This window comes from Anser anser (assembly GCF_964211835.1).
Source record: "Anser anser genome assembly, chromosome: 1".
Lineage (NCBI taxonomy): Eukaryota > Metazoa > Chordata > Aves > Anseriformes > Anatidae > Anser > Anser anser.
The window spans coordinates 214,870,356-214,883,776 of record NC_139720.1 but is presented as its reverse complement, the minus strand read 5'-3'; the positions used below and the strand labels follow the sequence as shown (position 1 = coordinate 214,883,776).

The window sequence follows — 13,421 nt, the reverse complement described above, 5'->3', positions numbered from 1 at the left end:
TGCCCCGTAGGGTGTCCGTGTGCTGCGGCTGTGGTGCAAGCCCTGCACGAGACAGGCCCTGCGCGGAGCTGGGGGCTGCTCAGAGCTGTGGTGAGGCAGGGGGAGGAATTAACCCCGAGACACAGTGGCGGTGCTTACACCTGGTGCCTCAGCCTCGAGGCCAGGAAGGGACCAGGGCAGAGGAGAAAGGCCAGGAAATTTCCCCCAGGGACTGCTTTGATGGCGAATACAAGGGGGGAGACCCCAAATGGTGCCCCACCTGCCTTACCCGCCCGCTCCCCGCCACGTCTCCTGCGGGGCAAATACCTCCTGGGGCCGAGGGCCGCATCCGTGGGGAAGGATGCCTGGGCACGGCCGGCTCCGGATCCGGCCCGTTGGTGCACGGCAGGAGGAAGGAGTGCTTTGGGGCCGCGGGGGAGGCAGGGGCTGCGCGTTTCCCCGTTTGTGCTGCAGCCCAGGGCACGCTTCACCTTCCCAGGTTTTACTTCCAGCTGCGGGATGACGGCCCCACGGCACCGTCACTGCGAGGGGGAACTCAGCAGGGGGCCTCTCAGGGTGCCCCGTGCCCTCCTCGTCACCTTCCTCCCGCTTCGTGGGTGCTGCTGATGGGGCCTGGAGCCCCCGAGTGCCATGCACACGCTGATTATCCCGGCACACCCGCAGTGCCCTGCGCACCCACACTGCCATGAGCTCCCCGATCATCCCTGTGCACCCCAATTCTCCTTGCACACCCTCACCACTGGGCACACCCTAATTGTCTGTGCGCACCCGCCCTGCTGTGCACACCCCGATTGTCCGTGCACCCCCCTGGTTGTCCGTGCACACCTGCAGTGCCATGCACACCCCCATCATCCATGCACACCCCGATTGCGCACCCAAGTGAGGGTGTCCCGGTTGAGGGGGTCCTTGCACACCTTCACCACCGTGCACACCCTGATTGTGCACACCCTCACCACCATGCACACCCTGATTGTCCGTGCACACCCGCCCTGCCGTGCACACCCATGGTGCGTGCACACCCGCCGTGCCATGCACACCCGCCGTGCCATGCACAGCCGCCGTGCCGTGCCCAGCCACCTCCAGGAGGTTCCCACCACGCGCGGTTTGGCAGCCCGGTGACACCCCCGGAGGGAGGAGAGGTGCGGAGGAGCTGAAAGGCGGCACCAAAAGCCTGCCGCGAGGCTCTGGCACCGCGCGGGCTGCTTCAGCGAGGAGCACTTTGAGATTGCGATCGCTGGCAGCAGGAGGGGCTCTGAGGAACCTTTTCCACCCCCGGGTTTTGCTGACTTGGCAAGACACAACTTGATATCAGAACGCTGCCTAGGGCCTGGAGCGTTTGAAAGTTATTTGCATGCTGTGTTTACTGGCTTGCCCTCCGCCGCGAAATCTTGAAAATGAAACAGATTCACCTTCTCAAAGTGAAACCCTTGCTGCCGCCGAGCTAATTTGACTCGGCAGCAGTGAAACGCTGGAGCCATTCCCATGGGAGATTTTGGGGCTGCGGTGCGTCTGGGAGCCAGGGCTGTCTGCGATCCCAGGCCCCTGCTTCTGCTTTTTTGGATGTTTTCTGCTCGCCAGGGATTTGCGGGGGCAGGTTTCGGTGGGAGGATGCAGGAGCTTCCCGCTCCCGGCTGGGAGCGGCTCGGTCGTGCCGCCTGAAGCCTCGCTCCCAGCCGCCCGCCTGGGTTCTGCGGGGACTTCGGGGACCTCAGCCTGGGCGCAGCCCAGGTCCTGCTGAGGATCCTTGCTCCGTTTAGGCAGGAAGAGGTAAAAATAGCCTTGGTGCGGTGGCTTGGTTGCCCAATTTGGCGCGGGGCACCCTGCGGCACCCAGTTCCCACTGGTCCTTCCCCGCCACCCGGCTGCGTGTCCCCGGTGCCCGCTGGGACCCCCGTGGCGTGCAGGGTGGGGGCTTGCTGCACACTGGGTGCGAGCCCCGAGCTGGCCAGGCCCTCCCCGGGCTGCTCCTCTTTGTGAGAGGCTGAAATCCCCTTGCGTTGGCCGCCTGCTTCCGTGGGGCTTCGCGCCTCCGCCCTTGCAGCCACCGGGGTGGGGTCCTGGTGGAGGGGACGTGGCAGCCCTGCCCTGGCCGGGCTCTGCTCGTCCCTCCGTCCCCGAACCATCCCCTCCTTGGAGCCCGGGTCCCTGCTGCGAGCCCTGGGCTCACCGGGTGCCGCCGGCGCCCCCGGCCCCGTGGCCTGATTTCCTCTGCGCGGGTCCCGCGGCGGCTGCGGTCGGAGGCGCTTCGCTGTCCTGCTGAGATAGCAGGGGCCGCGCTCACCCCGCGGCCTCTTGCAGCCGCTCTAGCAGCGGTTATTGCAACACGTTCCCATGCATGCGGGGCTTTTAACGGGCGCCTTGCTCTTTCTGCAAGTTCCTGATCTCCGAGGAGGCATTTTGAGGAAGTCCCCGGCAAGGCAGAAAGCCCTGCGCAGAGCCTGGAGCGCGGCACGGAGCCGGGCATGGGCTGCGGGCTGGCAGCACTCTCCCCACCCACGTCCCGAAGCTGAGCCCAGGTACCGCGCTTCGCCCGCTTCCCTCCCACCTACAGAGCCCGAGGGCATGGGAACGGGAACCTGGGTGTGCCGGCGGGGTCTGCCTGTCTGTCTGTCTGTCTGCCTGCCTGCCTGCCCTGCCTGTCGGACTGCAGATGCTGAAAGAGGAATCGGGACCTGAATCAGACCGGTCCGCCGAGCGCTTCACGCCCAAGGGCTCCCGCTCCTGCTCCCATGGTGCTGCCCCGGGGGTGGCAGCCAGCAGCAGCGCTGCCACCAGCCCTGGCCAAGCCTCTGTCCCCCCCTGGGTGACCCCAGCACCGGCAGCACGGCACAGGGGGGGGCCGGGGGGGGCTGCAGTCGGGGTGCTGGGTTTCTGGCGGTGCGTACTGGGGTTCCCACACGGTGCTGTACCCGGCGCAGAGCCCACCGCCACGGTGGGTCCGGGAGGAGCTCTCCCGCTGGGCTGGGGGGCACACAGGGGGGAGGGCACCTCGGTTCTCCTGCTTCACTCCGTCTGCCCTGGACATGCAGTTGCTTTTGGGGTAAATCGGGCTGGAGAGGGAACAGCGGGTGAGCCGGCCCTGCCGACCCGCTGGGGCTGGGGGCTGGGGGCGCGGGGGGCGTTCGCATGCTGAACGGGTCCTCCTGGCTCATGTGGTGGTGATGGCGATCGCTCACGTGGCTGTGCTGGCAGCTCCCCTGGCCACGGCTTCCCAGGCTGTTGGGGCCGTTGTGGGGTACGGGGACCCCCATCTGGCACCATGTCCCCCCCCCGCTGCGGCACGGTGCAGGGTGGTGAAATATCGGGCGGCAGCTTGGAGCAGGCAGCACCCCCCCGAGGGGATGGCGGGCACAAGCTGCCTCGGTGGGGGTCTTCTGGGGGCTCTCCCAAGGACCCTGGGAGCAGGGTGACCCCCCCCAGGGGCTGGGACAGGGGGGTGCTGGCGCACAGGTCGGGGCGGATGGGGGCCCTGGTGGGAGCCCTGCCTGGGAGCTGCATGCAGGTGGCCGGGGGTAAAAAAACATCCAAATATCTCTGTTAATTTGGGTGCAAGCAGGCCAGGTCCGTGAGGATATGGGGTGGGTGGGGAGCACACAGAGAAGCAGCTGTGTCCCCTGCAGCGAGTTCTGCGTCCACAGCATGGGGAAACTGAGGCACGGCAGGGGGATGAAGCCGGTGCTGGGGCTGGGGGGGTCTGTTCCCAGCCGTTCTGGGGTCCGGGCTCCGTCCTCCTGGCTCAGAGGCCGTGCCCGCAGCCCCAGGCACGAGGCTCCCGCAGCCGCTAAGTCCCTTACAAAATAATCGCGGGAGGAATGTGGCCGGGAAGCACGGGGGGGGGATCTGGGTGCTGGGAGCGGGGGGGGGGGGGGGGGGGGTGCTCCCTCCTTGCCCAGCCCTGGAGGCCGGAGCTGCTCCGTGCATCTTCTGGGGCCGTGCCACCAGAAACCGTGTCCCCAAAAAGGGGACGGGGGGGTGCGGGGAGCGAGCTGGGAGCTGGGCGCCGCTCCTCAGGTTGCAGCAGCCCGGGTTGTTTCCAGCGGCTCTCCTCTTTCTGGAATTTCCTCGTCTCCTTTCGGGTGGAGGTTAAATGATTAATGGCCCAAGGAGGAGAGCCGGCGAGGGGCTGATGAATGATTTACGCGGCTGACACGTGCCGGGGCGAAGTGCTAAAGAGCGAAGGCGACTCCAGCCCAAGGGGCAGGGCCCGCAGGTCCCTCGGGGAGCTGATGGGGTGGTGCCGTGGTGCCACCTCGGTGCGACAGCCCCGCTGCAGTGCCCTCCGTCCTGCCGGGCTGCCCCCAGCACCGCCTCACCCCCAGCTCCAGGTGCTCCCAGCCCGGTGCCCGTCGCTCCTGGTGGCTCCTTCTCGTCCCTGCGTGGGGTGACATTATCCATGTTGGGACTGCGCACTGCAAAATGCACCGGGGGAGCTTCTCCAAACCCCTCGTGCTCCCCCGAGGCAGCAAGCTGCGTGGCATCGCTGCGCTGGGCAGGCTCAGAGTGGTGCGGCACAGGCCTGCAGCCCCGCTGGAGCCAGGATCCATCCCTGCACCCTCCCGGGCATTGCTGGGGACAGGGCTCAGGATGGGGAAGGGGGTGTGCGGGGTCCAGACCTGTCCAGCGGGGTCCAGCCCTGGGCCAGCAGCAAACCGAACGGCAAGGGAGGGGTGGTCCTGAGCGGGTCTGCCCCCAGGGCTTCTCTGTGCCAGGAGTGCTGCTTGTGCGCTCCCCAAATCCCCCCTTTTCGCGGTATTACCCCCCCCCAGGTGCTCTAGCAGGGCGCTGCAGATGGGCTGGGTCAGGGGTCTCACCCTGAGCCGGGGGAGCCACCAGGGCTTTGCTTTTCTCTCCAAATGCTCCTGGAACCCAGGGTCCTCCCCGTGCCCCCCGCTGTGCCACGGGGCTCAGAGCTTTGTGCTCGGGGCTGCGCTTTCGTGGCCCCAAGGAGCCCGGCGAGGACCAGAAAATGGGTTTTCAGGGCTTTTTTTTTTTTTTTTTTTCTGCAAAAGGTGGCAGAGAGGGGACGGGACGGCGGCAGCGCTGCGTTTCCTTCTGCTTTTCCTCTGCAGGGCCCGGACTGGGGCAGGGAGCAGCCGGGGGACGAGCCCGCGTGCGCAGAGGCAGCGCCGGACGTCCTGTGACAGCAGTGTCACCGCGCGGCGTCACTCGCCTATTTTTAAAGCCAGGTGGCTTTTTTTTTTTTTTTTCTTTTTTTTTTAGCGCCGGGGGCGTGAGAGGGAAAGTGCCCGGCTGTGCGCGCATCCCTGCGCAGCTCCCCGCGGGGCTGACGGGGTTTGTGCTTCTGGGGGGGGTTTATTGCTGGTCGTGCACCCTAAAAATATCTGGGGGGTTGTGGAGGGTCTGCCCCGGGCCCACTGCTCGCTCCGCACCCCGTAAATGTGCCTCTCTGTGCGCACTGTGCACGGCACCACGTCGGGGAGGAGCAGCAGCAGCTGAGCTGCCGGAACCACGGGGGTCGGAGGAGCATGAGTCAGAAAAAAATGTGACTCCGAGGGCCAGATTTCGCGACCAGCGTATTTATAGCAGCAGGAAATCCTCTGGCTCTTGTTGAGCAGGGCAGAAGGAGCTCCTAGCGAGCCCGAAATAAAATGTGTGTGGGGTCAGGGCGGCGGGGGAATCGGGGACGCCGGCGCTGCTCCGCTGGTGGCGCTTGGGGACGTGTGGCCCCGTGCCTGGCGTGCTGTGGCCGCGTCTGGTGTGCCGAGGGGGGGTGGCAGGGGCAGGATTTCCCGTCACCACTGCTCCTGCAGATAAGGGGGACTCTGCACGGCGGTGCTCAGCACTCTGCTTTGCTCTCCTCCTCGGGAAGGAGCCCCCTGCACCGGCGCCGGCTCTGAAAGGTGCTGTGGGTGCTGCTGGTGGGGTGCCGGGGGGCTGCGGGCGCAGGGTGCAGGATGGTGCTGGGGGTCCCAGCCCTGGTGCTGCTGCAGGAGGCTGAACGGGGGCAGCAGCAGCTTCCCGGCAGCCCCAGGCCCCGCAGCTCCTGTCGGAGGTGTTTGAGCTGCGCAAACCCCTCGGCCAGGGGCATCCCCTCGCCTGCCCGGCCCCCATCATCCTGCGGTGCCGCAGGCTGAGCACCACGTCCCGCTGCCCCGCTGCCCCGCACGCTTTGGGTCTCCTCGGGGGCAGCGGGGGGCGAGCTCACCGCGCGTTCCCCCGGCACAGCCGCGCTTCCCAGGCTTGCAGATCCGGGTCACCCAGGAAAAGAGGAGCTCTCGCTTGGCTGGCACGCAGCCGGGGCCGAGCTGTGCGCCGAGCGGCACGGCCGCGGGGCCGTCGCACTCCCAGCCCGCTGCGTGGCCGGGATCAGAGTTCATGGGTGCGGGAGCTCAGCCTCCCGCCCGGAGCCACCAGGAACTGGGGTGCTGAGGCTGAGGGTGAGCCCTGCTTCCCCTCCCCGCCCGTGCCCTGCGCAGTGCTGCAGGGTGCTGAGCCCCCAGGGCTTTGGCTTCCCGTGCCCGAGCGTCGCCCCGTGGGCTCGGTGACACCCGCTGGTGCTGGCTCCTCTGCCGCTGGGGACAACTTCGGGCTCTGCAGGTGGGAGAGGGGCCGAGGGCCGGAGCGGGGCAGGAGAAGGACTTGGGACTGCGGTGCCGGGGGGGGGCTGAGTCCCTGAGGAACCATCGGCTGGCCCAGATATAGGGGCAAGCTCATGTCAGGTCCTGGGCACCGGCCACGGCCCTGCTCCGTGCTGCTGGGTGGCTGGAGAGGCTCAGCCCAGCAGCCTGCAGCGCCCCCGGCATGGGGAAGCACAGGGGTGGCATGGGGATGGCATGGGGAGGGCACAGGGGTGGCACAGGGCAGCAGGGAGGTGACATGGGGGTGACACGGGGCTGACCCCCTGCCGCCACCCAGAGCTGCGAGCAGCCAGGCAGGGAGCTGAGTGCTTGCAGTCAGAAGCCGGGAGCTGGCCCCGCTCCTAAAACCACAAGCTCGCTCCCCACGCCGGCAGATTTACAACCCGCAGCCAAGCACACGAGCCCCTGGGCTGTGAGATAAAGCGCCGGGGGCTCTGCGGGCACGGTGACAAGCTGGGGACAGCCACGGCCACCAGCGCCCTGCCAGGGCAGCGGGGACCTCGGCTCCTCTCGGCACCACGTTTCCCTGGGAAGGTTTTGCCCGGTGTTTCGGGAGGAGACGCGACCTCCTGGTCCCATCCGTCTGTCCGCGTCCCCCTGTCCTGGCTTGTGCACCAGCTGGCTCTGTGCCGGGGGCCGTGGCCACACCATCGCCCAGCATTTTGGGGCTCCTCAGCGGGCTGCCTGCCTGCCTTGCAGCGGCTCAGGCGCTATTTATACATCACCCCCGCACCCTATCGATTAGCCCATCACTGGCTGCGTGTCCTCTGTCCTGCGGCAGGGACGCAGAGGAGCGAGAGGATGGCAAGAGCAGGTGGGGGGGGGGCAGCCAGCAGCTCCCCCAGCCAGAGCCTGCTGTGTCCCCCCCGGCCATGCCACCCTTGGCACTGTCACCACCGTGTCCGGATGGCTTCTGCAGGCTCTGTCTGCTGGGACCCAGCCATGAGGACCCCACGGGCAGCGCGGGTCCAGCACCGGGCCGTGCCACCAGCACCCCCAGCACCCGCTGCCGCGCTGTGCCCAGCTCTCCGCAGCGAGCCCCCATGGCGACTCTAATTAAAGCCCCTGGGGGTGGCCCTAATTAGCGCTGGGGCACCTACATTTAGGTGCCTGGGCTGGCACCGTGCCATTCCCAGCTCACCCGCAGCCCCATTTGCTCTCCAAATTGGTGGGGACGAGGGCGGTGCTGGGGGGGGGCGAGGGGACCCCCCCCCGAAACTCAGCCTGCTCGACGCGGGGAACCTGCGCTCACCCCGTCCCTTTCCCCCCCCCCAGGTCCCGACGCCGTGCTGAGCCCCGCCGGGCGGAGGAGATGCGCTGAGCGCCGCGGGACCCCCGTCATGGAGGAGGAGGAGGGGGGGTGGCTCCCGGTGGCCGCCTGGCTGGCGGCCCTGCACCTGGAGCAGTACGCCGACGCCTTCGAGCGCAGCGAGCTGCGCACCGTCTGGGACTGCCGGGCGCTGACGGACGAGGGGCTCACCCGCCTCGGCGTGCTGCTGCCCGGCCACCGCAAGCGCATCCTGCTGGGCGTCCAAAAAGCCTTCGCCGAGGCCGCCCTGCCCGAGCCCCCCCCGAGGAAGCCGGTGCCCATGAAGCGCCACATCTTCCGCCAGGGTGCTGGCACCGCCGCCCCGACGGAGCCCCCCCGCTGCCCGCCGCTGCTGGAGCCCGAGGGGGCCGCGAGCGTCGCCCTGCTGCCGCCCCCCATCCCGCCCAGGGTGGGCTGCCGGCCCCCCGTTAAGTTCTCGCCGGCTGCCAGCAGCCCCGAGCCGCCCCCTCCCTGCAGCCCGGCCCCGGAGCTGCCCCCTCTGCCAGCCCCCAAAGCCGAGAGCCGGGCGAGACCCCCGCTGCCGCCTCTGCCGGCCAAGCGTCACCAGGTGGAAGGCAAATGCCAGTCCCTCAAGGCCCCCCCGGCGCCCAGCCGCCCGCCCGCGCTGCCCCCCAGGGCCGGGTCCCAGCACGAGGCCAGCAGGTACGGGGCTGGGAGCGGGGAGCGGCGGGTGTCGGGGGGGGAGGCTGGGCCTGGGGGGCCCCGAGCTGTGGGGTCTCCATGAGGGGAGGGTCCAGCGCATCCCCTTGGGGGGCCCCCTACACCCCCGTATCCCCCTGGAGGTCCCGTAACTCCAGTACGTCCCCCTGGGGGTCCCAATATCCCCAGCGCACCCCCCTGGGGGTCCCCATGCCCGCAGCACGACCCTCTGGGGGTCCTCCCACCCTCACCCCCCGGGGGTCCCACAACTCCAGTACGTCCCCCTGGGGATCCCCACACCCCCAGCACACCTCCTTGGGGGTCCCTACACCCCCTGCATCCCCCTGGGCATCCCACAACTCCAGTACATCCCTTTGGGATCCCCATACTCCCAGCACACCCCCTTGGGGGCCCCTACACCCCCACATCTCCCTGCGGGGTGTCACAACTCCAGTATGTCCCCCTGGGGGTCCCAGTACGCCCAGAACAACCCCCTGGGGGTCCCCATGCCCCCAGCACAACCCTCACCCCCCTGGGGGTCCCACAATTCCCATATATTCCCCTGGGGGTCTCCTGCTCCCAGCACACCCCCTTGGGGGTCCCTACGCCCCCGTATCCCCGTAGGGGTCCCACAACTCCAGTATGTCCCCCTGGGGGTCCCCATACCCCCAGCACCCCCCCTTGGGGGTCCCCACAACCCAACGCCCTTTTGGGGGTCCCACAACTTCAGTACATCCCTCTGGGGGGGTCCCCATACCCCCAGCACCCCCCCCCCGGGTTCCTACACCCCCAGCACACCCCCTTGGGGGTCCCCCCACCCTCCCACCCCCATCTCACCCCCCCGGTCTCCCCGCACCCCGTGGCCGCTCTTGTCCCGGACACTGGTGCCCCCTAGTGTCACTGTCCCCACCGGGGGGGGGACACCCGCTGGGACACCCCCAGCTCCGTCCCAGTCCCCGGGGGGGTGCCGAGGGGGCCAAAACCTCGCCGTGCGCCCCGGGCTCCGCGGCTCTCCCCTTGATGCTGTTTTTGGGGCTGAAAGTTGTATTTTGCTGTTTTGTCGTATTTTTTTTTTTTTTTTGGTTTTCTGCCCCGGCAGCCCCTTTGGCTGGGCAGTTTGGGGCCGAAAGTGCCCCGTCTGGGATTTTCCTGTCCCTCGGTGCCAGCGGTGCCCGCCCCCCGGCACACGCAGGCGGGCGGCGGGGACGTGGTGCTGAGCACGGGGTGGCGCGGGGTCACCCCGGGCACCCCGCCCCTGCTGTCACCCCGTCCCCTCGGCCACCTTGTCCTGGCCGTGCGTTTGCTCTCCCCCAGCTCTCGGGGTGCGGGAGGCCCCCCCCCCCGCGGCCCCCCCCCCCCCGGCACGGACCCCGTGCCCCGGTGCGGGCGCTGAGCGCCGAGGAGCTCATCCTGCCCTGCAGACCGCAGGCAGCTGCCGGCCGCGCAGCCCCCGTCACATGAGAGCGGCTGCGGTGTGGTGACAGCAGCCTGCACAGCCATCGGGGGGGGGGTGCGGGGTGTGAGGACGTCCCCCCCCACCCTCCAACCCCCCCTCGGTGCCTCCCCCCCCCCCCCCCAGCTGCAGCACCTCCCCGCTGCCGTCGGGCGCGAGCCAAAGCAGCCCCGGTGCAGCTGCAGAGCTGAGGCTGAGCGGGTTTTGCTGCAGCGGGCTGGAAATGTGTGTGCTGCCCCCCCCCCACCGCCCCCCCGGGCATGATTCTCCCCCCCCCCGGGCACGACCAGAGCTTGTGCACCCCAAAATCCTGCAGGGCAGCACGTGGGTACGGGGCTGGGTGCTGAGCACAGCGCTTGCAGGGGGGGCGATGTCAGCCAAGATGCTGACCAAGACGGGGGGCTGCCCTGTCCCCCTGCTGTCCCCTGCTGGGGGAGGCCATGTGTGCCCCCCCCCCGCAGCCCAATGTGCTCCTGCAGCTGGTGAGCCCCCCCCCAGCAGGCAAAGCCCCCCTGGGTGGCCCCATTTCTCCAGCCTCAGGTGGCAGCACCTGTCCTGTCCCTGTCCTCAGGAGGGTTGCATGGGGGGGGGCCTGCAGAAATAATGCCAGGGAGGGGGCTGGGGGGGGGTCCCCGTGTGCTCAGGACTGAACCGGGGCTTGCTGTGGTTTTGGGGGCTGTGGAGGTGGCAAGGCTGGGGGTGCTCCCGTGGCCCCCTGTCCCCACTCCCCATCCCGTGTCCCCATCTCGTGTCCCCATCCCTGTTCCCCCTTCCCCATCCTCTCTCCTTGTGCCACGTCCCCATCCCGTGTCCCCATCCCCACTCCCCATCCCTGTTCCCCCTTCCCCATCCTCTCTCCTTGTGCCACGTCCCCATCCCATGTCCCCATCCCCACTCCCCATCCCTGTTCCCCATTCCCCATGCCATGTCCCTGTGCCATGTCCCCATCCCCGCTCCCCATCCCTGTTCCCTGTTCCCCGTCCTCTCTCCCTGTGCCATGTCCCCATCCCCTGTCCCCATCCTCTCTCCCCATCCTGTGTCCCCATCCCGTGTCCCCAACCCCACTCCACATCCCTGTTCCCTGTTCCCCATCCTCTCTCCCTGTGCCATGTTCCCATCCCATGTCCCTATCCTGTGTCCCCATCCCCACTCCCCAACCCTGTTCCCCATTCCCCATCCTCTCTCCCTGTGCCATGTCCCCATCCCGTGTCCCCATCCCCACTTCCCATCCCTGTTCCTCGTTCCCCATCCTCTCTCCCTGTCCCGTGTCCCCATCCCACGTCCCCATCCCATGTCCCCATCCCGTGTCCCCACCCCGCTCCCCGTCCCCGCAGCCCCCCCAGACCCATTCTCCCCGCCGGGAGGAAGCGAGGCCCTCGGGGCTGCGGGTTTGGGGCCGGCCGCGGCCGCCTCGGGTCGCTCAGGAAGTTTTTGTGCGCGGCGAGCGCCGAGCAGGAAGTGCTCGGGGGGCGGCCGAGCGGGCGCCCAGCTCCACTCCCCCGCATCGCCTCGCCCCGCCGCGCCGGATTTGGCCCTGTTGGGACCCCCCCCCAGCCGCCGGCCCAGGTAGGGGCAGTGCCACCGCCACGCACGGCGAAGCGCAGCCTTCGTGGCGAGTGTGGCGGAGGGCGGGGGATTTTGCATGGGGAACGCGTTTCCTCTTCTCCAAAAGTGGGAATTTCACCTTCTTTTGCGCCGTTCTTGCGTTTTCCTGAGCCGCCCCGGTTCCCCTCCGGCCCTGGGGACTGGGGTGAAGGGGGGCGGAGGAGGGAGGGTGCTGTGCGCCGGGTGCTGCGGTGGCACCGGGGCTCGGGGCTGGCCACGGCACAGTCGTGGCACGGCGCCTTCGTGCACCCCGGCAGGCGGAGAGGAGCCGTTTGCAGGGCAGGACCCCAGTGCCAGGCAGGGGACGCCGTCATGTCGTGACCCTTTTTGTGCGTCGTGACCCTTTTCGTACGTCACCACTGAGGTGGTCGGAGCCTGAGTGCATGCTGACACCCCCCGGGGCCATGAGGCAGCGTCGCCTTCTGCTTTTTGTTTTGCTTTCCTTGCGTGGACATTTCCTTCCTCTGCGCCCCGGGAGGTGGGGACACGTCCCCGCGGTGCCACGCTCCTCTCTCCGCCCGTCCCTTCCCCTCCGGGGCCACCCGGGTGGCACCAGGAGATGCTGAGGTTGCTGGAGGCGCTGGGGAACTCCTTGCTGCAGGGTTTTGGAGGCGTTGGGTGTTGGTGAGGCTCCAGAAGCCTCAGGAGCGAGTCGTGGGTGGGCGTTAAGGGTCACTGCCACGCTGGGGACCCCGAGCCGTGGGAGCGGGTCCTGCGTGGGGACTGCTGCGCCTGGCCTGGCTCCCAGTCACTGGGCCAAGCTGGTGGTGGTGTGTCTGGCGCTGGAGAGGACGGGGACAGGGATGGGGACATGGACAGGGACGTGTCCTCACCGTGGCCTGGAGCCTGAGCGTGCCGGCGGCTCCAGGAAGGGTGGCAGGAGCTGTTTTGTGCCAGCATGGGCATCGGGACGGCTCCTGGCCATCGCTGTTCCCCGGGACACCGATGCCCGTGCAGTGTGCGTGTCTTCACGTGTATAAATTATCTGTGCGGACTTCACGGGTGCGTGGTTACAGCAGTGACTGTGTGCACAGGGTGTCTGTGCAGGGGGCGTGTGGAGCGGGCCGGGTCCGCGCTGCTACCCGCGGCTGCAGGGGGTGCGCTTTACGTGCTGGTGCCCGACCGCTGCCGTGGGTGTGCACAGGAGGGCGCTGAGATTTTTTCTCACAGGTGTAACCCGGTGCACGGCTCCCGCGGTGGGCGTACGCGGCAGGCAGTGGCTGTGGTGGGGCTGGGTTCCTACAGCAGAGGTACGCGGTGAGCCGAGGACAGGGAGGTGCCGGGTTCCGGTGGTGTCCGGGTACCCGGGGGCTGCGACGTGCTGCCGCTGAGTGCTGCGGGGAGTGGTGTAACGGCACCGACGCTTGGCTGCTCAGGTACACGCCTGGCTCCTGGTGGTACGGGCACGCTGCTGCCTGCTTCCTACAGAGGACAGACGCAGTAGGGCATGGATACGGTGACGCGTGGTTCCCGTGGACGATACGCACAGTAGGGTGCGGATGCACAGGTGCTTGGTACCCATAGAGGATGTGCACGGCAGGGTTTGGCCCCGTGCCGGGTGTCAGTGGGTGCCTGCCCACCCCCTGGGTCCATTCAGCACCGGTGAGGCGATGGCAGCGGGGCTGGGGGAGCTGGAGACAGCCCCAGCTGCAGCTCGTGCGGGTTTTGGGCATGGGGACCCCGAGGTGATGGCTGAGCGGGGTGGCTGGGGAGCAGGGTGCCGTGGACCTGGAGCTGGCTGGTGGGGAGCCCCACAGCTCGGACCATTGGGTCCCGGCCCCTTGTGCCCTCCCCTG

General features: G+C 68.5%; 1 protein-coding gene across 1 annotated transcript in view; it reads left to right on the top strand.

Moving 5' to 3' along the window:
• ARAP1 (ArfGAP with RhoGAP domain, ankyrin repeat and PH domain 1) overlaps positions 1-13,421 on the top strand; it is a 40,356-nt gene that overhangs the window by 4,441 nt on the left and 22,494 nt on the right. The window contains exons 2-3 of the mRNA XM_083820502.1: positions 5,069-5,185; positions 7,874-8,570. Of these exons, the coding sequence (XP_083676628.1) occupies positions 5,069-5,185; positions 7,874-8,570 (814 nt within the window). The remainder of the gene's footprint in view (positions 1-5,068; positions 5,186-7,873; positions 8,571-13,421) is intronic.